Source organism: Mus caroli, unplaced genomic scaffold (assembly GCF_978045245.1).
Source record: "Mus caroli unplaced genomic scaffold, Mus_caroli_1 scaffold_1, whole genome shotgun sequence".
In the NCBI taxonomy this organism is placed as follows: domain Eukaryota; kingdom Metazoa; phylum Chordata; class Mammalia; order Rodentia; family Muridae; genus Mus; species Mus caroli.
Window position 1 is genome coordinate 96,987,403 of NW_028227256.1, and position 24,653 is coordinate 97,012,055.

The 24,653-nt window shown below is 35.6% G+C and overlaps 1 protein-coding gene across 1 annotated transcript in view; it reads left to right on the top strand.

Annotated features, from left to right (window-relative positions):
- Window positions 1-21,533, top strand: part of LOC110291812 (contactin-associated protein like 5-2) — a 718,290-nt gene extending 696,757 nt beyond the window's left edge. Inside the window, exons 22-24 of the mRNA XM_029482783.2 lie at window positions 9,365-9,583; window positions 12,940-13,011; window positions 15,624-21,533. Of these exons, the coding sequence (XP_029338643.1) occupies window positions 9,365-9,583; window positions 12,940-13,011; window positions 15,624-15,820 (488 nt within the window). The 3' untranslated portion in view covers window positions 15,821-21,533. The remainder of the gene's footprint in view (window positions 1-9,364; window positions 9,584-12,939; window positions 13,012-15,623) is intronic.
- The last annotated feature ends 3,120 nt before the right edge of the window (window positions 21,534-24,653 follow it).

Here is a 24,653-nt window from a genome sequence, read left to right on the forward strand (position 1 = left end):
ATAGAAATTATTGAATATAATAGTACCTAAGACATGAACCAATAAATATACACACATACATAGAGATATATACATACATACATACATACATACATACATACATACATACATACACATATATGTGTGTGTCTGTATGTGTGTGTGTCTGTATGTGTGTGTGTGTGTCTGTGTAGGTATTAGGGGAAGAAGGGAAGGGACATTAGAGGCATACAAAAATCATGAGTTGTGGGTAGAAAGTTGGAAGTTCACCAATTGTGAAAGAGCCTATTTGATTCCTGATGAAAGAGCATCCAACCTGACATACAGAGGAAGACATCTGGCATATCATCTGTGAAACAACCCTCCTTGGAAGCACCTAAAGATTCTAGTTATTCCTCCTTACTTGTAATGCATTTTAAATCATTATAAAGAGAACAGACAATGACATTTGTCAATCAGATCAACATGGTTTCCTAAATTCAAATACAGTGTTCATTAAGCTTTAGGTTACAGAAGGTCCAGGATATTGAAGATAAATGTTCTATGTTCAGTCTTAGAAGAGCTCTGAAGAAACCAATAAAGTGAAGAAACAACATAACTTCTTTCATAAAGGAAGTTCCAGGTGACATGTCATTATTATGGAGGTAAAATTAAAAATCCATGTTTTTAATTGGCCAGATTGAAAGCATTTTAGATATATCTGTTTTGTCATAAGGCTACATAATTTTAATATTACAAAATGTTCTTTTGTTTTTGTTTTCTTCCCATTATTTCCCTTTATCAGGGTTAAGGAAACTCTTCTTCTTCATAGTGATACTTTGGTACTAGTTGAGAGAAGAACTGAGAGGAACACTCTTCTTACGAACTGAAAGTAGATTGGCATGATGGTGTAGTAAAATCAGTGCAATGAATGGGTATAAGAAAAGTGGCTTGAGAGATGAAGAATCTCATTTCAATATTCCTTCTACCTATCTATTCAAAATTTTCTCTTGCCTTTTTGATTCTTCCTTATGTTCTTTGTTTCTTTGTTGTTTATGCTTTGCTTCATTTCTTTAAAAATTCTAATATTTTATTCCCCCCACACACCCTTTATTTCATGTTTTAACCACTTCCCTAGATAGCGTCAGTAGTCAACTTGGCAGTCCTGAATCATCCAGGAATGTCTCACTTGGAAGATTGCTATAATCAGATTGCCCTGTTTCCCTAACTAAAAAATGTTTTCTTTACTGATAATTGATGCAGGTGAGTCCATCCCACTCTGGAAGACATCATTGCTAGATAGGTATCTTGGGGCTCAATTAGAAAGTTAGCTGACAATGAGCTAGACCTCAAGGGAAAATGTGAAAAGTTAAGCATCCTTCCTTTATAGTTTCTAATTAGAGGTCCTATCCCGTGTTCCCTCAATGACAGATTGTGACTTTGAAAAGTAAGCCAATTAAACTCTTTCTGTCCCAAGTTGCATTTGGTCATTGTGTTTATCAGAGCAACAGAGAACACAACTACAAACACATTAGTTCAATTACATCCATTCTAAGTCAGTTAGGTGCTTTTTGTGCTAGATACAATGAACTTGTATTCATCCTAGATAGTAGCATGAAGACTGAAAGTCAGCTGAATCACTAAGAATCTCACCCCATCCAGAATGATGACTCAAGAAGCCTACACCCCTCAAACACTCTATAGAAATTTCAGGGAGTGTGCTTTGTTGGAAACTTCCCTTGCCCTGTTGATTGTTATCTTATGAATCTTTTAAGTTTCAGGAACTTTGTAGAAATGTGTGCTAATTTGCTTCCTGAACTTTTCAAGCTTTATTTATGTATTGAGTCTCAAGGTTCCCCTTCCAGGAAAGAAATGTTTCAAATATTAAAGAGGTGTAGCGTACTAGTACTTCTGAAACTGTGAGCTATGGGCCATATATACTACAATTACCTAATTATTTATTTTAAAAATCTAAATGTTTTTCTTTAGTTTTGGATTTCATGAATGTTTTTTGTTCCACATCATTATTTTTACTATTCAGGTTTTTTTATCTAAGGGGAAACTTAGTTGTTGTACTATTATACTTTTTTCTAGCCTAGTGAATTCCATATATGTATATAATGAAATGTGATCACATCCTCACACTTAAATGCTTAAATTACCCTCATATCCCAACAGCACACCACTTTCCATCTTCATGTGGGAAGAGAGACACATCCTCTTTTGAGGATGATCACTGGTAGGTTTGTTTGCTCCAGTGGAAGACCCAAGCACCCAAAACTTTTCATATCAGCTCACTGCTTGCACAACAACTGTGAAATGGAGTTTATAAATGTTTCTGGAAGAGCTTACATATTGGATTCCACCCCCTGCACTACATGTGCCAACATTCCTTTCTATTGTTTCCCAGCCAGTCATCTCTCTTAATTGTAAGATGTATTATCTGAAATCATTACTTATTAGGGAGATGGGAAACATGCAGAGAAGAGTGCTAAGTATCCTTCTCTACTACTTTCTACAACTTATTTCCTTAGGACAGGTTCTCTCAAGGAACCTCTAGTAAACTTTCAGCAAGCAAGTACCAGGAATTTTTCTGTCTCTGTTTATGCCACACACCCATCCCAGAGGTGTAATTATAGGTGTCCATACCCAAGTCTAGTTTTTATATGGATACCGGGCATTTGAACTTAGATCCAGCTGAGCTATCTTCCCAGTTAGTTAACTTTTCACTTTGTTTCAGCTCTAGAGAATTTTAGAGGTAAACCAGTTTGCTTGTATTTTCTGCTCATGTCTTCATTTACAACAGCTCCCCCTATTTATATCTTAACCTGGTATAACACTTTTCTTTTACAAGCCAGTGCTATGAGGCCCTGCTTGGCTTGTTTTTATGACATTTAAGGGATTCAGATATTATAAATGACTTTTAACATATAGCAAGTATCACATTATATTCCAGAACCGAATCTGTTTTGAGCACATTTTTTGACTTATTTCATACTTTTAAAAGTAATACTACATGCTACTAAACCTGCCTGAATAGTTCTGCTGGATTAGACATGTTCCTCTCTCCTTGTCAAAAACTTTCCACCTGATGATTGTGTATTCAAGCTAAGATTAACATCAAACTTTTTTCTTTGGCTTTTCAAATCTGATGGAATATTTACAAATTAATGTGAAGATTGAGGAATTCATAAAGAAGGAGCTGGAGAAAAGGTTCAGTGATTAGAAATTATTGCTCTACAGAGGATCCTCAGTTCAGTCTAAAGCACTGAGGTTTGATGACTCACAACCAATATAAGGGACCTGATGCTTTCTTCTCTTCTCTGAGAACGCAGTCACAAACATGTTGGTATTCATTTAGTGCACATGCACACACACACACACCATGAATAAAAGTAAGAACAATAGAATCTTTAAAACGGCTGAAGAAATTAGTCCTTAGTAACTTATCAACTGAGTCATTCAACATTTGAGTAACATGTATTCAATGGCAAATAATTATGAGGTGAAATTTTCTTACAAATATAACACCTCTTGCGTTTCAATTATTCAATATATTGAAAGAATATTGAAAGTAGTCAAAGGAATTTGGAATTGATATACAATAGAAACAATAACGATAATCACATATCTCACACCACATCATTAATAACATGCATTTACTCTGGGAAGATGTTAATCAAAATGCAAAATTTTGATGCTAGAAATTAGATTCTACCATCTTTTGTATGTAAGTGATATTTAAAATATTGATGCTAGAAATTAGTTTCTAGCAGAATTCTTTTGTATGTATGTGATTACAGTTATTTAAAATACGTTGTGAGTAAAGCGTTGGGTAAGGCGTGTTGGGAAATACCTCTCATTTCAATATCTGGGTGAGTGTGGCAAGGGAATTGTGTTTCAAGCTAGTCTGAAGTGTCTACTGAGACCTTGTCTGAAATAAACAAACAATCAATAAATAGATCCACAAAGGGAATGTTCTATTCATTTAGAATGAATTGAAAGAATGTATTTTAGGTGTTCTTATAATCAGAGAAAGAAGGGAGGATGAGATATGAAAATAATCATATATAGTGTGTATGTGCAGTCAAATAGGCACATGGAGGAGACAGAAGGATAGCGATTCCTATCCTCTATAATTTTCCACTACCTCCCCTTGAGAAAGTCTGTCACTGAACCAAAGACTTGATATTTATACTGCACCAACTCTCCTGGGAGCTCCCAGGATCTGTCAACATAAATCCCCCAAATTACAGTATTATAGGAACAGACTGTCAACTGTCATGTCCAACTTCTTTTATGTGAGTTTTTGGGAAGTCAAACACAACTCTTCAAGCCTGTGTAATAAACACACATATCTAAAAAACCACCTGCCCAACCATGATGAAGATATTAAATAGTTCCATTTTGCTACTTCATAACATGTTGGGCAGCATAAATGTTTATAAGAACATGTAAGCAAATATAATAACTGCAAAATGTGCCTAAGGGCACCTAGCTAAGATTTAGAAATTTATTATTATTATTATTATTATTATTATTATTATTATTATTATTATTTCCCTAATCTTTGTGGCAGGTACAATGACAAATGGTTAATAGTGGGCAAAATCAAAGCTTGGAAACACAGAAGGAGGTCATATATACAGCAGCAAAATTCATCTGCTCAGGTTTACCCAGTGTCCTTCCTGTGCTGGATTAGTGACTTACCCATTAGCATTTCAGAGTGCAGGTGGAACTTTAATGGAATGAGAACCTGTTATTTGTTAGTGTTTAAACTATTGTCTGAAAACTCACTCTATTTCTAATAAGGCAGTTAAAATCATGGGTATTATTATTATTATTATTATTATTATTATTATTCATAGCTTTCTTTGTTTTCCAAAGTAGTACACATGCTATGGAAAGAAACGTCATGGTTCTGCTTGCTTTAGTATAAGTCATGTGTATTCAGAAATATTGGGAACAGAGCATAAAACTGATATATTTTGGTGGTATATTTTAGATCTCTATGCTTATGTGAAGGCACTTTTATCTGTTAAAGTTGCTTTTGATCTTGGTTTTCCAGATCATGACATCAAATAGTTCTTTTTTCCCAAGCTACATATCAGACCATCAATGTAGATCCCTGTGAAATGTCAAATATTCTTCAATTATCTGAGTTCATTTATTGTTGTGAAATTCTTTACATATTTTATGTAAAATTTTTTCATGACAGCTCCTGGAGTTCTGATGACATCTCCTCCCTTCTTGTAGGCACTGTACTTATCTGCACATGCAAACACACACATAAACAGCATTAAAATGGATTCATGCACAACTATCTGCATATATAAACACACACATACATATGATACAAATAAAATAAAATCCTTTAAAAGTAAATACATATTACTATGTTCTGTAGTAAGAAATATTGAAAAATTGTATCCTTTCACTTATTTGGAAGAAATAGTTATGTTTTTACTACTCACAAGTTTATAATTCAATGAGAGATAAAAATCTTTTAAATTATCCTTTGTAGTTTTTGTTTTGTTTGTCTTTGTTCTTTTTTTACTATTTCATTTTTGTAAGTATCAAATATATAACTATGTGGCCGTCAAACAAAACATTTATTTATTTATTTATTTATTTATTTATTTATTTATTTATTTAACTTTTATGGGTGTGTGTTTATATGTGTATGTACTCACATGCAGGCATTTGGTTCTCTTTTTCCTCTCTGGGGTTTTCAAATAGAACTCATATTATCATACAGGATAAGCATTTTTAATCCAATGATCCCTATTGCATAACTCTAAGTCTTCATAACAATTCTTCTCTTTATTGCATTTCTAAAACCTCTTGTTTTCTGTTGATTTAGGGTGTGTGTAGAATAAACAGTTATGAAACATAAGAATATTTCACACAACTTTCCTTAAGAAAGAATGTCACTTTCTCACATTTCACCCAGATTCTTTATATTCCTATTTTTCTATAAAGAGCTTTTACTTGTGAAAATTTCTATAGTAGTACCATTCTTGGATTGGTGAAGGCTTCCTTCTAGCAATATCTGTGAATGAAAATAAGTTTTCTTGACTTGGACCCTGAAGTCATAGTTTAATAAATTATCAGCACAAAAATATCATTCCAGTTTATACTTCCCTTCTTTTGCCTTTAACTTCTTTTTCTTTTCTGAGATTTAATTTTGTTCTTCACTCACTACAAATAAGTGGGTAACTTCACTCTTCACTTCTTTTTCTTTTTTCTTTTTTTAATTAGATATTTTCTTCATTTATATTTCAAATGCTATCCCAAAAGTCCCCTATACCCTCCCCCTGCCTTGCTCCCCTACCCACTTACTCCCAATTCTTGCCCTGGTGTTCCCCTGTACTGGGGCATATAAAATTTGCAAGACCAAGGGACCTCTCTTGCCAATGATAGCCAACTAGGCCATCTTCTGCTACATATGCAGCTAGAGACACAAGCTCTGGGGTTACTGGTTAGTTCATATTGTTGTTTCACCTATAGGGTTGCAGACCCCTTCAGCTCCTTGGGTAATTGCCCTGTGGGGCAATTTGAGGGCCCTGTGTTCCATCCTATAGATGACTATGAGCATCCACTTCTGTATTTGCCAGGCACTGGCAAAGCCTCACAGGAGACAGCTGTATCAGGGTGCTTTCAGCAAAATCTTACTGGCATATGCAATAATCTCTGTATTTGGTGGCTGATTATAGGATGGACCCCCAGGTGGGGCAGTCTCTGGATGGTCCATCCTTTCATCTTAGCTCCAAACTTTGTCTCTGCAACTCCTTTCATGGATATTTTATTCCCTATTCTAGGGAGGAATGAATTATCCATGCATTGGTCTTCCTTCTTGATTTTTTTGTGTTTTGGAAATTGTATCTTGGGTATTCTAGGTTTCTGGGCTAATATCCACTTATCAGTGAGTAAATATCAAGTGACTTCTTTTGTGATTGGGTTACCCCACTCAGGATTATATCCTCCAGATACATCCATTTGCCTAAGAATTTCATAAATTCATTGTTTTTAATAGCTGAGTAATATTCCAATGTGTAAATATACCACATTTTCTGTATCCATTCCTCTGTTGAGGGACATCTGGGTTCTTTCCAGCTTCTGGCTATTATAAATAGGGTGCTATTCACATAGTGGAGCATGTGACCTTATTACCAGTTGGAACATCTTCTGGGTATGCCCAGGAGAGGTATTGCTGGATCTACTGGTAGTACTATGTCTCATTTTCTGAGGAACAACCAGACTGATTTCCAGAGTGGTTGTACGAGATTACAATCCCACCAACAACAGAGGAGTGTTCTTCTTTCTCCACATCCTCTCCAGCTTCTGCTGTCACCTGCATTTTTGATCCTTGCCATTCTGACTGGTGTGAGGTAGAATCTCAGGGTTGTTTTGATTTGCATTTCCCAGATGGTTTAGGATGTTGAACATGTCACTCTTCACTTCTTACCAATCAATGGCTATTTATATGACTTGGCAATTATTTTCACGGCTGAGACAACTCTATTTAGATAGTTTTAAATGATTTTGATGAAACCATTGTAGACATAAAGGTCATTAGGTATAAAATAAAGAGGTAAAGAAGAAAATCATATGCTGAAGTGGTCATGAAAAAAGTACAAGGAAATGTGACAACATTGCTTATTATGGAGACAGGCAAAGGAAGCTAGGGAGTAAAATGAAGGATAAAGGAGCTGGCCATGGGAAATAACCATACTTTCCTTCAAAGGATCCACAAAGTGACCATACTGACTCTGATTTTAAGTCAAAAAGATGCTGCTAAATTTCCAACTACAGAAATAAAAAATTATCAGTATGTAATTGAAAGTATTTAAACTTCCACCAATGTGTTACTCAACACATGAAATTATATGGGCCGTTATTGGTTTTGCATGTATAAAAGGACAAGTGACATGCTGGTTTTGTTTGTTTGTTTGTTTGTTTTCTTTTGTTTTGATTTGATTTTTATGTGGATGTTGGAGGTAAAAAAGCGAGACTGGGACAAAATTTAATGAGAGCAGAGAGATGGCTCCATGATTAAGAGCATTTGCTGTTCTTACAGAAGTTTGATTCCTAATAGTAACAAAATTAATTCTTAAAAAAAATTAATTCTTGCTTCACAATATTTGATACATACTTTGTCTTCTATAGGTACCCATACACAAACACGTGCGCACACGTGTGTGTGTGTGTGTGTGTGTGTGTGTGTGTGTGTAAGAGAGAGAGAAAAAACAGAAAGAGCGAGAGCAATAAAGCAAGGGGGGAATAGAAGTTTTTTTGTTTTGTTTTGTTTTGTTTTGTTTTGTTTTGTTTTGAAGAATTAGGAAAAGTACAAAGGCAAGAAACACTAAAAGTTATTAACATCTTTTATTCTACCATACTGTCATTATAACTTTTCCTTAATGCTGCTAGCCAAATATATACTTAGAGTTCAAGGAATGCACTATTTTAACATTTATTATTCAAGATAAAATTACAATGTATGGTGGTAGATAAGAAAATTCCTGTACCTTTTTCAAAATCTAAAAGACGTCTCCTAATAAAATAATCAATTGAGCCATATAGTTATGTTGAAACTATTATACTTTAACAAAAATATAGTTCATTATACACTATAGTTTATGTAATTGCATCACAGCACTTTTATCAAATGACCCTCTTTGAGAAAAAATAATGAGATGTCTTGATGCAAATGAGACATTTCATCTAGCTCTGAACGCAAATTATTGCATCTCTATCTCTTATAAAGACTCAAAAATACTCCAGCAATTTGAATATATTCATAGGCGAAAAGCCATCTCCCAAGATAATGTCCAATCAGTATGATGCAGAGATGTGATGTAGGTAGAAATGTTTACTCATTCAGTCTACACAGCTTCCCGGAGATAATAAACATGAAGCATCTCGTGGAGACCAGCTTTCATTTTTAATCCCATGGATTTCTTATTATTTTACCTTGTTAACAACTATGAATTAAATATTGCAACGAGTATTGTGATTTGATTGTATTCTAATAACCTGCATCCGTAGATAAATCCTGATGGGAACATGATAAAAAATCTTTCAAATATCTAGATTTGTAGAAGAGTATGAGAGAACTACATTATTCTTTCTACAGTTCATAAAATACATGAATAAAAACATTGAAACTTGAAACATTTTTACTTCAAAGGAGAGATAGTCATAGCTCATTTCTGTGAGTTATACTCTTGAATGATGTATTGATGCCTGAAGTAAATGTATAGTTGTGAAGAGAAAGAGAGATAAGTAAGAAGTTTCCTTATTTAAAGAACAATGAGAGAGTTTCAGCTATTTTAGTTAATAATCAACAAAATTACATAAAGTATTTTGAAAAAAAAAAACCTATGAATCTTTTTATTCATTGCAGAGACTCTTGGGTTGGATCCAGAAGTTTTTAAAGCAAATACACTGGGTTTTGTTGGATGCCTTTCTTCAGTCCAATATAACCATATAGCACCATTGAAGGCAGCCCTCCGCCATGCCAGCATTTCACCTGTGACTGTTCAAGGGACTTTGACAGAGTCCAGCTGTGACTCCATGATAGACTCTGATGTGACTGGAGTGACTACTGTTTATTCTCCATCAGGTACTTCCCAGAGGATGCTCTATTGAGTTTCCATCACAAATAACACTTCTGCTGTTTTATAACTCTGCTAACAGGTTTTGTTACTGTTTCTTTATTATGAATGGCTTATTTCACTTGATAAATTTGTCTTGTCCACAATGTTTTAGAATGAGCAAGTCAAACATTTTTGTGGCTGACTAATATTCCAGTTTGTGTATGTGCATTTATGTGCATGTATGTTTGCATACATGTATGTGTGTGTGTATACTTATCCATCCATATCTATCATCTATCAACCATCTATTTGCCTTACATAAATAAGCACGGAGGTTAGTCAGCAACAGAAATAAATAGGAGAAAACAGGCTTATGGCCTTGATTGTGTCTTTTGTGTGGTGCAAGGCTGGCAAGCTTGAGCCTTTTAGGATTGGATCTTTTGAGGAACTTGATCAAACTTGTGCTATGTAGATTATTTCAAGTGATCCTATAATGGTCTGTATGGTGTTTAGAGGAGAGAGCACATTGACGTGGGGAGGGTCAGTTAAATAACAAGCTGGTTGCTGATGAGGCAGTGGACTTGCATTTTCTGTGTGTTGAAAGACATGCTTGTAATGTGGAGCATTTACTGACTCTAGGAATTAATTAACATAGCATTGTCTGTCACTATTCCTGAGAAGATGTGAAGAAATATCTACTCTCCTTAGATCAACAACTGAAGACAGACCAAAGCTAAGATGCTACCAAATTCCAGTTTGCTGAACCACTAAATTTAATTGGTGCTATTTATAGAGACATCAGTAATTGATTTCTCACAGGAATAGAAATGACTCAAAGAGATTTGTCTCCAAATCCTACCCAAGCATGGGTGATAACTTATATAAGCTGACAAAGGGAAGCTGACTGGACAATTTGTAGACAGCTCAATAGCTCAGACAGGGCCTCTCCCAGGCAGTCTTGATAATCTCTGCACATTTCAGCAGCTTTGTTGATCTGAGACTCTACCAGGTATCTTGACTGATATGAGAATATTATTAATCAGTCCTACATAAGCTTGGGGTAGGAGGGACCTATTGCTTCTTATCTGTTTCAGCAACTTCCTGGAGTTGCTGAATTTTGTACTCCCTGAGTTTAAAAAAAAAAAAAGTCCTTTAGATAATTCTGTCTCTTTAAAAAGTATCCCTGTAGGGGGAATGTATCCATTACATGAAAAGTGTTTCATACCTGGGAAATATATGCATATCTTGGACAAGAAAGTATCCAAATGAGTCAGGAAATTCAGGGAAAAAATAAAAGTATTAGTTTTCTGCATTAACTTTGATAGACCACTCTTCAGCTACAGATTATTAACAGATATAGAAAAAAATAATGACAGTGTCTTTGTTCGAATTACTCTTTAACACTCTCAGATAAAGATTATTTTCAAAGAAAATGTATAGGTATTGTTACATATTTCTTGTGAGATCTAGCATATTTAGTACAGGGTGAAAGCTCACCCTTACTTATTCAGCAAGCAATGTCTGGTACTATACACAAAAATGGGAGTCCTTACATACATACATGCAAATATGTATACTCAGATGGTATTAAATTTTTGTCAGAGAAATGGAAGCTAGGTGAATAGATAAGTAGATATATGGTAGGTAGATAAATAGTAAATGGCAAGTATTGATAGACAGATGTGTTTATGCATTTACACTAAGGAATTTATTTTTGGAGTTGGGAAAGTTAAAGATAAGATGTGATTTTCAAATATCATATTCAGTGAAGATCAATAGTGAAGAATAAATACTCTTGGAATATATCACCCGTGTCATTAAGGTTATTTTGTAGAAAATGATCAACAAACATACTTCAGAATCTATGATCTTATTAAATCTGAACTTTTCTTTGTAGCATTAGTGAACACTCAATTTATGATAATAGATATTAATTTATAAAGTAAATTAATATCTATTATCATATCAACTTCAAAGCATGCTAGAAATGGATTAACATAATGAATATATTATTTATAATGTTAAAATTAGCACATAAACTAAATAAAGTTGGAGTCAATTTGAGCTGTGTTAAGATAAAGGAATTATATGAACTGTGGACAGTTAAGATTTGAGTATTCATGAAAAAAATAGGAGTTCCCAGAAGGAGCCTTGGCATAAAATGTACCAGAGTAAAAAGTTGTAAGTACATAGAAGGTAGTAGCTAAATGTCTGGTATTCATTCCTGTCATCTCCCTCCTTACCTTCTTGACATTCTCTCTGCCTCTGCCTTACTACCTCCTGTCTGGCCTCACTGTCTCCCTGAGATGTTACTTTATCTATACTCTTTACTCTTTCCCAGTTCTTCCCTCCCAGTTTTCCCTCTGTCTCATTCTTATTCCTTATGACTCTGATTCCTGTCTTTCTTCATCTTTAAGTATTTCTGTCTCCACTCTTCTCTATCTTCTTTCCTATCCATTCCACACTTTTTCTTCTTTCCATATCTTATTCCCTATCCCCTTTCTCTCTTCTTCTACCCATTCTCCTCTTCCTGTTTACTTTACTTCCTATCTTGAAGTCTCTGTGTCTCTATTTTTTTCCTCTATGTCTCCCATTCTCTAATACATAGCAAAATCAAGGTTACTATATCATAAGTTAAAGACCAGTAAGGGATATATATAAGACCCTATCTCAAAAGAAAAATTGGACTAGAGCAATGGCTCCCAGGTTAAGAGCATGAGCTGGACATCTGTTCTTCTGGTGAGGGCTTCTCCAAGGTACTAATTCTTCCAGTGCCTTCAGCTATCCTTCGGTCTTCTGTAGTCAATGCCACTAGAGTATATTGAGGCAAAGAGTAAAGTATGTTTGGAGAAAAAGGCAACTATTCAGTCCCAAGAATTCTCTAGCAAAGTAGATGACTGAAGGGAAGACTGAAAGTACTTGGGCCAGGCAGCAGCTTCGCCAGCTCAAGGCTATCTCATGACTTAATGAACTAATGTACTCATAAATTGTAAGCTGTGCATTTCATTCATCTTTAAATATGGACAAAGTTTGTTCATGTTTATGACATGGAACCTGTTGAGATAAGAGGACAAGGCAGCTGGAGTCAGGTTTCTCCTTCATCTTGTTTCAGAGGCACAGTCTTCCTTTTGTCTATATGCCACTTAGATATGAGACTGACTACTCTCTCACTAGGAGTACAGTTTGGATCTCTAGAATTCAGCTTTTTAATATAGGTTCTGGCATTGAACTTTTAAATACTATTCATTTGGGTTCCTTTCAATAACTAGTTCATATCTCATTACAGCAATGTTGTTACATTTCATACCTGCACATTGTATATTCACTTTCTGAGTATGACTAAATGGTAAAGTTTACTTTTTGTGTCTTTTCCTCTTTCAAGTTCCCTTTGGAAAGACAGATGAGCATGAACCACTCACAAATGCAATCCAGAGTGACTCAGCATTCATTGGAGGTAACCTGTCTTCATTACTAAAAGCAGGAGAGATATCTATGAACCTATTCTCTACAGAAAGTTATTTGAAGACTATGATCATGCAGATCACAGATCCAGGCACTCTGTCCAGTACTTAGCCTCTTCCTACATTACAAGATTAACAGCAGATCCTCCTTCAGTGCCTTCATCTTGCCTTAAATTCAGCAGGGAGCTGATTTCTGAAGCAACAGCTGGAACATTTACTCTCAGGCGGGCATCTCAAATCATGTTCATTTCATCTACTTGTCACTTCTAAAGCACAAACACAACAGACTGATAAAATTATGTGTGGAAAGAAGTCACATTGGGGCAGACAGATGGACAGAGCTGCAGTCATTTTCAATTTTCCTTTACTAAGTGACTTAGGTTAGATCTAATGAGCAGGATGAACCCTACACAACTGAAATTCCAAATCTAGCAGTCCATCTACTTGTGGGTATAGAGCTTGCCTGCTCTGGTTGTAGCTCATCCTCCACCACCTTTGCTTACCTTACTGTATTGGAGTTGACTGTTGGCTTCATCCTATTCTACTTTTCATTCTCTTAGCTAGTCTAATGGCTGCAGTAGTCAGTAGTTTGATGTTCTTATCTGGGCCTTACAATGCAAATTATCTCCCATGATTGACTTAATATAAGATGCCTGAAATATGAAAATCAATTGATTATTCATAACTCTAGCAGGTGTCTCACCCCTGCATTCTGGCAGCTGGGATGAATGGATCTACAACAGATGGAGTTCTATAAAATCAGGAGGAGTCATTCATTTTACTCCCATTTAATTTGCTTCCAGTTTGGATCAGGTTTGTATTGAGTATAGACACAGAAGATGAAAGGTACAGTTAAGGCCTGCCTAGCACACTAGGAAGGCCATAGGAAATCAGGCAATGTAACAGCATAGACCCTGGTTACACAGGAAAAAACAAAGAAAAGAAAAGAGAACTGGGATGGGAGGAGTCAATCACAGTAGCACACCAGAGAAGCAGAAGAACAACCTTTCCTTAGGAAGCTCCTTAAGATATCCATGCGAGCTGAATGCCATGTCCAGGGATGACAATTGAACTTGATAATTTTTGAAATCAGTAAATGTCATAGAAACTTTTGTACTTCTTTTTGTTCCTGTAAATTCTCAATAAGACTGTGTTTTGCCCTTCTGAACTCACTGGCAAACTATATTGAGTCTCTCTGGTAGTGGGAAGGTTTTCAAAGTTCCACAGGAGATCCTGGGACACTGCCAGCCTGCAGTGTCCTTCAAACCAGTGGCAGAAAAAGAGGCTACACCTGGTACATTTTAAGTCAATGGTTCATGCTTCAGAACAGACATTTGTTCCCATCCTGATTAGACTATGAGCTTTGATATAATATTTTTTCTTTAAAAGTATTTGGGAAATGTATTACAAAATAAGTTTAGAATATATAACAAACATGGTTGACTTTAGTTATTGTCACAACTGTTTAAAAAAGTGGTGGAAGATAGGAATAAATATTTAGCTGTGTGATATCTATTCACATAACTAATACCATTTAGACCAAGTAATTCTTCGCAAGGCTGAGCAGTGACCAGCAACAATTTTCTAAAATAGGTACCTTTAAACTAGTTAGACAACTTAGAAAATAGGAAATATGCAAATATTTATCAAAAATATTTATCAAAAATGGAATTATTTCTGATGTTGATATTAATTATTAATTTTGTGTACATATTGTTTGTTGTTGTCTGGGTTGAATTTTTGTTCTTTTCAAATAAAGTATCTGTATGTAACCCAGAATGGTAAAATGGAAGAGAGAGCAAGAGAATCTTGCCTCCAAACAATGTAGAAGGCAAGAACAAACTACTGAAAGTTGTCTTGACATTAACACAAGTGCTATGGAAGTCAGGCAATTACACACACATATACAATTATACACATATACACAAACACACACACACACACACACACACACACTCACATGCATACACACACACACATACATACATACACACATACATACATGCACATATATACAAGTACATATATACACACATGCATGGAAACATATGCAAGAAAGAAACACAGAAAAAGACAGAGAGACAGAGAAATAGATAAAAACAGAGACAGATAGAAACAAAGAAGGGGGGTGTCATTTAGACCAAAGAGTTCTTGGCAAATCTTGGTGTATTTAAATTTCTGTGAAGTTTAGGATTGATCTCTAGCAAAACAAAAACAAAAACAAAACAAAAAAACCCAAAAAACCAAAAAACCAAAAAAACAAACAAACAAAAAAACCCACACACACAAAACAAAAACAAACAAACCAAAACATAACTCTGGAAACATACAAATCCTTTGTTGTTCTAATAATATATATATTCTTTGGTTATAAATATAACCTTCTAGAAGAAGGAGCCTTTCTCCCTCAATACTGTGCTTGCATGAGCTTTTATAGAAACTGAAAGTCAAGGGCTTATGAACGGATCTTTATTTCTAGATACAGGGTAGATTAGTCTTTGTATGTTTGTATGTTGGCATTTTTTTCACTCCAATGCTGACCCTAGTCTAGCCTGTATTTTCTCAGTGACAACTTTCTTTTCTTTCCCCACTTTTTTCCCAACAGGTGTCATAGCAATTGTGACATTTATCACTTTTTGTGTCCTTGGAATCATGGCCCACTTCCTCTATCAGCAAAAGCAGTCACACCGTACCAATCAGATGAAGGAGAAGGAATACCCAGGCAACTTGGACAGTTCCTTTAGAAATGACATTGACTTGCAAAACACAGCCATCGAGTGCAAACTGGAATACTTCATCTGAACTGTTGTGTGGTCATCTGGTCCTCTTTTATGCAGAGGTTTCCATCTCTTTTTCTTTTCTCTTTTCTTTCTTTTAATTTAGGTATTCTCTTTCTCTCACATGTCATTCATTTCTTAGAATACATATTATCCACCAAGAGCACCAATCTTCTTGGCCCAGCTCAGGAGATCAGGTAGCTATGGATATTGTAATCCATTGACATATGTATCATTATAAAAATGACCACTGAGACAGGGACTCTACTATTTTAAACAAGGAAGAGACATATGTGCCCACATGCACATTCTATGATTGTAGTCCAGTTTCTAAATTTCTCTCTTCAGATTCTCAGGCACTTGGTCTTTCCAGCTTCTATTAGACTTGAGCTCTGTGGTGTTTGCCTTTAACAATTGTCCCTGGTCAATATCATATTTTTAGGTATTATGGCTTTAGAGAAGAAAATGGAGTGTATGTGTCTGACAGAGAAAGATATTGTCAGATCTTTTAAGGGACGAGTTTACCAGGGAGCAGTTTCCCAATTAAGCAGGAAAGTAGGAGGAAGAGAAAATCTACCCAGAGAAAGCAACATTTGTTCTTTTAAGTTCCTTCTGAGAGAGGAGAAGAGTTTTGAGATATTAGGTCACAAAGAAATGTTTGTAAAGTTGATAATCTGTGTGTGTCTAAATCAAGTAATTCCCTCTTGTCATGGCTTAATGAGCTTAGTTAGTGTGTTATCCTGACAAGGCAGAATTCCTTTTCCTGCCAATAGCCTTTCTCCACTCAGGACTTAGATTTCTAGGAGAACCTGACTCCATTAACAGGTGGGGAGCTGAGTTGAGAGAGGCTATAGGTCTGCATGGGATATAGAACAGCAGCTCCCCATAGCACCTTGGAGAACAAAAAGAATGTACTTTTAGAGCCACAGTTATAAGAACACACACCTGGTAGATCCAAGGCAGAGGGAAATTCTTCTTACCTGCTAGATTTTGTGGCATTTGGAAAGAAACAAAAGATGTTTAATTTTGTTAGCTTAATGCCCATACCATAAGTAGCCTCCTGACTCAATTCATTTTTTATCCATAGAATTTCACTACTTTCTAATACTAAGTGAATGAATAGTGAACAGCTATTTTGCTCCTCTCCTGCTACACTATTTTGAGGAATGGATACCAGGAGGTTTCAAGAAAGATATGATGAAGTTCCTGTACCTTGCCACTTGCCTTCTCTACATTACTAGAACATGTTAGCTATGATCTTTCAAAGATTTTCCTAAGAAAAGAAATATTCATGTATGTATATAGTGGTAGTATAAGCAGAATTCGAATAAAAATCTAACTTGTTTTTATGAAAAGACTTAGGCCAATCTAACTGAGATTGTAGGAAAACAGGAAAAATAAGGGAAAAAATGAAAAATATCATGGAAATTTAATCTAATCAAGAAATGTCTGCTGGGCTTGGTGGTGCAGGCCTTTAATCCCAGCACTTGGGAGGCAGAGGCAGGTGGATTCCTGAGTTCAAGGCCAGCCTGGTCTACAAAGAGAGTTCCAGGACAGCCAGGGCTATACAGAGAAAACCTGTCTCAAAAAACCAATATATATATATGGTAAAGGAAGAATGTACAGGTTACCAGGATTTTCATTATAGAACACATGTAATGACTTCATTCTAACAACAGAGATATTTCCCAAGAGGCAAGGGACTAGATATTATGTGGGACAGTGTGGTTACCTGTATATGAGATGATTTCATGGGAGTCCTTAGTTTGTGAAGCACATCATGTTTTCTAGTCTGTACCTGCACCAATGTATACATAAGTATCTCTTGCAGTTGACTGATGTGCCTAAGTAAGACAGTAATGCATTTCAGGGATTGGGTTCTATTGGTGGCAAAGCACATTCAAAGAAGCATCTTGCATTTGCTGCTGGTGTGTAATCTTGATCATTTCATGGTAACAATAGTTTTAACTGTGCCATTGGCCCACCTCCAATAAATGAATAGGGAGAAACTATCCAAGCATTTCAGTTCCCAAGAAATACTAGAAGCAAGATCCTGACCAATTTCCATTGCATGGGAGACCTGATTTGCAACACATATACTTGAGAGACAATAGGCCATCCTTCTTAGTCAGTATCCTACCTCTTACTGTCCATCACTGCACTGGACAAGGAGGTTCTTAGTAAAGAGCTTACTAGCTTAATCAAGTTCCCCAGCTGTAGCTTTTATTCCTTTATAAAGCTACAGAGGGAAGGATGGAGTGTGGAACACACCACAAATATGAGATATTGTTCTAAATATATGTTCTTTCCTTAGTATTTTATGTTACTTCTGACATAATACTTCTTTTAGAATATTAATTTTTGGTAGTGAATTTATTTTAAAGTAATTCTAACAAATATGCCCTTTTACATTTTTATATCTTTAATAATAGAAAAGTTCATCTAATAAAACAATAGAGATTAAGAGTATATTTCCTTTTCCTTCTACTTTCCTTTTGTCCTGTTTCTACTTTTGAATGTTATAGCTCTAAACAAGACTTTATAAATCACATTTTCCCTTGGCTGAATATTTCTCTCACACCAGACATGAAGGTCATGCTGTAGTTTAGCCCTAAGCACTGTTAGTAGTGAAATAAGAAGTAAAAGTAAGTGTTCCCACTAAAATACTTTCTAACTATAGTCCTTAGAAGCAAGCATTACCTTTTGCTGACATGATGTTGATGAATAGAATTGGTGTTACAAGCCCACTAAGTGTGTACAGTTTCCTTATCCTCTAATGTGTACTTACAGGTAATCATGTAGGAAAATGCATGAAGCCAGTCTCTGCCCTCTGCATAGCACATATTTTACTGGATTCGTCCTTAAATAAGTAGGCTGTACAGACCAGGACACTGGGCATGTTATCAAAATGCTGAATATGTGCCAAGTTGGTGCAATATTATATGTGATCTCAGGGCTAAATCATAATTTTCTCACAATGCCACAATACACACCAGGTGAAAATGTAGTAATCTGTAACCCCCTACACTGAATGCCATCACAGTAAAAAGCAAGAGCCAGTGTTAGCATAGTGGCAAGTTCTATTTGGTTTATTCACTTACTCAATTGTGTTACAGCAATAGAAGTCCATACAGAACACCAGTGAGCAGAGAGCAAGTAATGTGCACATTAAATATATAAATCGTTTCCAGAGACTTCTAGATGACAACACATTTCTGACTAAATCTTTGAATTTTGTGTCATATTTATTAATTCTACCATATGTAATTTCTTTGTTTCTCTTCTTCAAACTATGTAACTTCCAATGCAGGCAAATTTCTGTAGAAGAAAATAAATCATGTCTTGGACAGAGAAAGAGAAAAAGGTACCTGTATCACACAATTTCTGTAGCTGGGTTCCACCTGGTAGTTCTGGCTGGTCTAGTGTTCTATTATAAATCAGCCTGACCTCAAAACTCAGAGAGAAATATCTGACTCTGGCAAGGTGTAGACCATCATCTCTCCTTATATAAGATGCATTTGAAAAATGTTAATTTTTTTATATTATTGATAAAGCATTTCAAATGTATGCCTCTATATGTGGCAGACACATGTAGAGACTGCAAGCAGAAAAGAGCAGTCTACTTCTGTTCCCTTCTGTTACCACTTCTTTGGTGGATAATCCCTTATGCCACAGCTCTTTTAGATCTCCCTTACATTGTTTGATAGCCTGGTATTTTTAATTCTCCCCACTGTGCTGCAAAGAACCATTAGACGATAGTTAGAACAATCTCTGAGACCTATCATTATTTGTCTATTGAATTAATAATTTATTGATGTGCTTCTCATCTAAGCAACTTCATACTAATATATGATCTACATGGCTTTTTCCAGCCTTGGGTTTCATACATGTTCTCTCACCATATCATCTGAATTAGAAGACTTACACTGGGAGTGTGCATTTATAACATCCACATTGTATCCGTGGACATGGGCACAAATCTGTGGAACTATTGTTTAGTTTGTCTACCAACTGCTTCACTTCTCTGGAATTCTCTAGTGCTACAATCCATCAATGCTATTACAACTGCAGTCTGACAAGAGACTCATGGGCAACTATATTGTTTTTCTACTTATTATTCTGGAAATAATTGCTTATGTATTCTTGGTCCTCAACTGTCCTCCAGACCATGTTTCAGTTAAATAAATAAACATACAAGGTTATACCTGTATATGGCAAAGAAGGATAATGGAAGAGGGATACAGGCAAATGAAAACATGCTTCAGTTTTTGAAGGATGATTGAGTTATCTTTAATTTTCTTCACAGAGATTGTAAATGTGTTGTTTAAAAGACTCAGCTTATCTGAATCACTTCTATACACTTTGGAACTTTCTTGGGACTTTCTTAACATCTCCTTGGCTTTACCCTGAGTCTTCCTCACATCATTTGTTTTGAATATGTATTTTTGTTCTTTCTTATGTTTGTGTTCACAAATTCTAAATAGTTTATCCACCTGATGGGAGAGAGTATGCAACACGTACACACACACACACACACAGAGAGAGAGAGAGAGAGAGAGAGAGAGAGAGAACCTTAGCAGGGCTTTTCCTCAGATATTATTTAGAAAACTAAGTCTACTTAGACAGCCATCATGAAACTCTATGAAGAGTCTTCAAATGATTTTCCTCAGTAGACAAAATTTGTGTCAAATAGCAGATTAAAATTAGGAGGCTAGTCACAAAATATTACAAAGCTGATATGTACTAGTCATAGTTTCATTAGCATTATACTGTGTCATACTTCAGATCCCAGTAGTAAATCTCAGAGGACATGGAAAAGACACTGGATACATAGAACAGGCTACTATTGCCTTCTTGAATTCCTTCCTCAGATGTATATTTTCATTGTAATTTCATAGAATGAAATGAATGGGGCTCTGTCTAGATTTACTTTTACATTATACTCAGCCATGTCCCAAAGACATATATGAAGTACGAACTTAATCTCTTCTCTTTGAACAGAGTATCAGTAAGTACAATCTTGCCCTGCCTTAAATAACATTGCAAAAATAAATAAATAAATAAATAAATAAATAAATAAATAAATAAATAAAAAGCAAATGACCATACCTGGCCCAAAATAGTTTGCTTGAATCATAAGAAGGACTTTGTATTTGGTGAAGATCAATGCCTGTAATTTTATCTTCAACTTGGGAATAAATAGGCTTCTCAATAGCCTGTGTTCATTTTAATAGACACTTCCAACTGCCAGAGAACCTATGGCAGGAAAGTAGAATATAAGGACATGGTGATACAGGACACATTCTAATTATACCATATAAAGTAGGCAACACTTCATATTTGGCTCATGAAATTTCCAAATTCCAAAGACATAGACTGTCCATGGTCATTTGAAATGAGAAACTAGAGTCTTCCTGACATGGTCAGGACTTTCTTTGGAAGAATAAGAGATCAGGGAGATCACTTTCAGAAGGTAAATAACAAAGTATAAAAGACAATTTGCCAAATACTTAAAAGGCTGTCTTTTGATTAAAGCACAACAGAAGCAAAAAAGACCATTTAATTCCTTTGGGGTTAACATGAGACTCCTTGTTTCTTTGGGGTTTGTTCCTGTAACAGAATCCCTAGACCCATATGATGTTGCCACAGTCCATGTCTGCTTTGTAGACCATGTAATATGTCTTAATACACTGTATGGCAAATGTTAAAGTTAGCCTTCAATTTCTTTATTTTCTATGTTTTTTTGCTGTACAGAAATAAGACTTACACATAAATATTGTATATTTAATAAAGAAAGATTTTGTATCTTTTGTGTGGAATATAAATATGTCTTGCTGATTTGTTCTTTGGTTAATGAGGTGTCAAGTAATTAATCTCTCAGCACCCATTTTGATTTCTTAGATAATTAACACCTAGCCAACATGACCCATGAAAAACCAAGACACCTACACTTTGTGTTCATTGATTGCAGTTTTGTTCAAAGCACTGTCTAGGGTTCTCTTCTTAACTGACTTATTCTAAACTGTATGTCAAGCACAAAAAATGCATGTAAGAAACTCAGTAATTTGGGTAAAATATTCTTGAATCATCCTTATTTCAGTATTTCACAGTGTCCAATTAGTGTCTTAATTTGCCTGCATTTCTGTCTTCCAGAAGACTGTTATATAACAGTAGCTCTATGTTTCAAAGAACAGATTCACATTGCTCTGGAGGAGATTTGTCATCCTATAGTGTTTATTTAGATATGTGTTTATGAGTCATATGGTAGACATAGACTATTAATATAAATATGATTTAATGGGGTGGGATGTACATCAGATGTTAAAGGGCTTTGTGGTATGTACAAAAGCCCTGAGTTTCATTCCCAACTTCAAACCAACAGTGAATGGTAACACACACATGTAATTCCAATATTCTTCATGAAGGAAAAGGAAGAAAATCACATGTCCAAGGCTATAGTGATTTTGAGGCTATCCTGAGATATAGCAGTTTGTATCATAAAAACAACCACACAAAGAAATAAAAAAACTACCTACAATGGAATGAACTCTGCCAGAGGGGACATTTAGGGAATTCTTAATCTGCTTAGTCCAGTAAGGATTACAGAGACCAAGAGGGAAGAAGTTAAGAAGAATGACCTAATTTTTTTCAGAAAGGAGCACTGGGACATCACAAAATGGGGAAATTCCAAGTGAATCTGAAACCAGAAGGAATCAGTTAGGGTTGCTGATGCAATGTAGGAGAATATAAAAGAGAGCAAGACTGAAGATTTGATTTACACAACAAATGGATATAAGACTTTATTTTTATTATTATTATTATTGTATTTATAGTGGGGAGAATAGGGGATATTATTTGAGGGAAATAGGCTACATGAAACTCATCATAAAATCTACACAGGATCATTATTAGAGCCATAATAAAGAATTTAGCAAAGAAAATATTAGAAGTGAGTCTGAAAGGAACTGGAAATCAGACTACAGACAAGGCTGGCCTCAAATTTACAGGGATACCCTTGCTTCTGCCTCCTGAGTGCTGGGAATAGCAGCATGTGTCATCACTCCAGGCAGGATTCCTTTTCTAATGGCATTTTCTTGGTTAACATTTCAATGCAAAGATTTGTGGAGCATGCAAATATTTAGTCCCTTGCTAGCCAAGTATTAGGATAATTTTCACGGCTCATGAAGAAGGGATTTTCCTGGGTCAAACTTCTTAAGGTACCTGCTGTCACAGAGGTAGCTTTTCTAAGCCAAAAATGAGGTTGTAAATGTCTGAGAACAGCAGCTGTGGCTAGGTTGTCTGACACTTCACAGCCAGTCTGCAGAGAGCCAGATTTCTCTTTGAATGTAGGATCCATGTGGGGGAGGAAACATGAACAATCATGACAGTGCTGATCAGTCAGAAAGATAAACTCATCTTGGCTGTGGTCTCCAAGGAACTCTGACTGCTCAAAGGAGTCTTTGAGACTTCAAACCTGTCTGAGGGCCTATCCATCTTTAACAAGAGGAGAGTAGAAACAATGTTATAGAAAGTAGACAAGCATCTCTATTGATAAGGAAGCATAATACCCTCCCTTGCTCACCCTTTGATTTAGAGAATCTAATACCTTGTGCACGTCTTCTAGGGCTCATGGTTACATGGTTGCATTTTTCAAGGCTGACTGATTCTACTTGATAGTTCACTTAGTCAAAGTCAGGGAAAGAGAGAGTACAAGGGCAATTCTTTGAGACTGCATAGAAAGGAGAAAGGGTAATTATCTATTTGATGCTCAGTTTGGAGGGAAGAAAACATTGTGGAGGCAGTAGGTGGTTGTAGAACAACACTATATATCTATGATCTGAACACGTAAAGAAATAAACTTCCTTTTGTATATTTTGTCTTGAAGTAAAGAGTTCTAAAATGAGTCTTAGGAAAAGGCTGAGCCCATACATTACCATCTATATAAACATGAGTACCTATGTTAAACCCTTCTTAAAAATAAAACAAAAACAAAACAAAAACAAAAACAATAACAACACAAACAAGACTTAAAAACAAACAAACAAACAAACAATGCCAGTTTTTTTTTTATAATCCTACTGCCAGTGAGTCATAAGGAGACTAGGAGACAAGGAGACAAGTAGATCCCTATGGTTAGGTGGTAAGCCTGTTTTGTCCAATGAGAGGCCCCACCTTACGACACTTCTCGAATACATCCACCCCCCATGCAAATACATACACACTCATACACACACATACAAAGAAGAGCTGAACAATCAATTGTTTGTCTGTGTTGTACAGGTGCCATGTGTCATCTATTATTGTCATGATAAAGCTATGGGAGAGGTAATTCTTTTTTGTTTGTTTGCTTGTTTGTTTGTTTGTTTGTTTGTTTGCAGATAAATACTCCTAGCCTGAACAAAACAATTTGGTAATACTAATGATGTTTTTGAATAACAAATGCTTGGAATCAATCTGAAGCTTGTTTACCATTATTAAAACGTAGTAGGAGGTTTTCCCAATCTATGATTCAGTTCATCATTTGGAGTAAAGAAATATGAATGTCTCTTAATACATCATGAGGTGGAAGAGTCTATAACCACATTTAGCTCTTCAAGCTGCTATGGTTAATTCAAATAAGGCATTTGACATCTGCTCTCATGCAAATGTTCTCCTACTGCCTCTTCTCACTTGTGCTTGTCTCAGAACACCTCATGATTAGATAAATAGGGCACAAAGTGAATTGTCAAAGATGGTTAATGCTGATGGAAGACCATTGCAGTATGTGAGGAAAGAAAGTGGGGACAGTAGAACATTGATCCTCCAGAAGTACTTTGTGTCCCAAGGAAACCTCCTGTGAGAGGCTCATGTATCATATT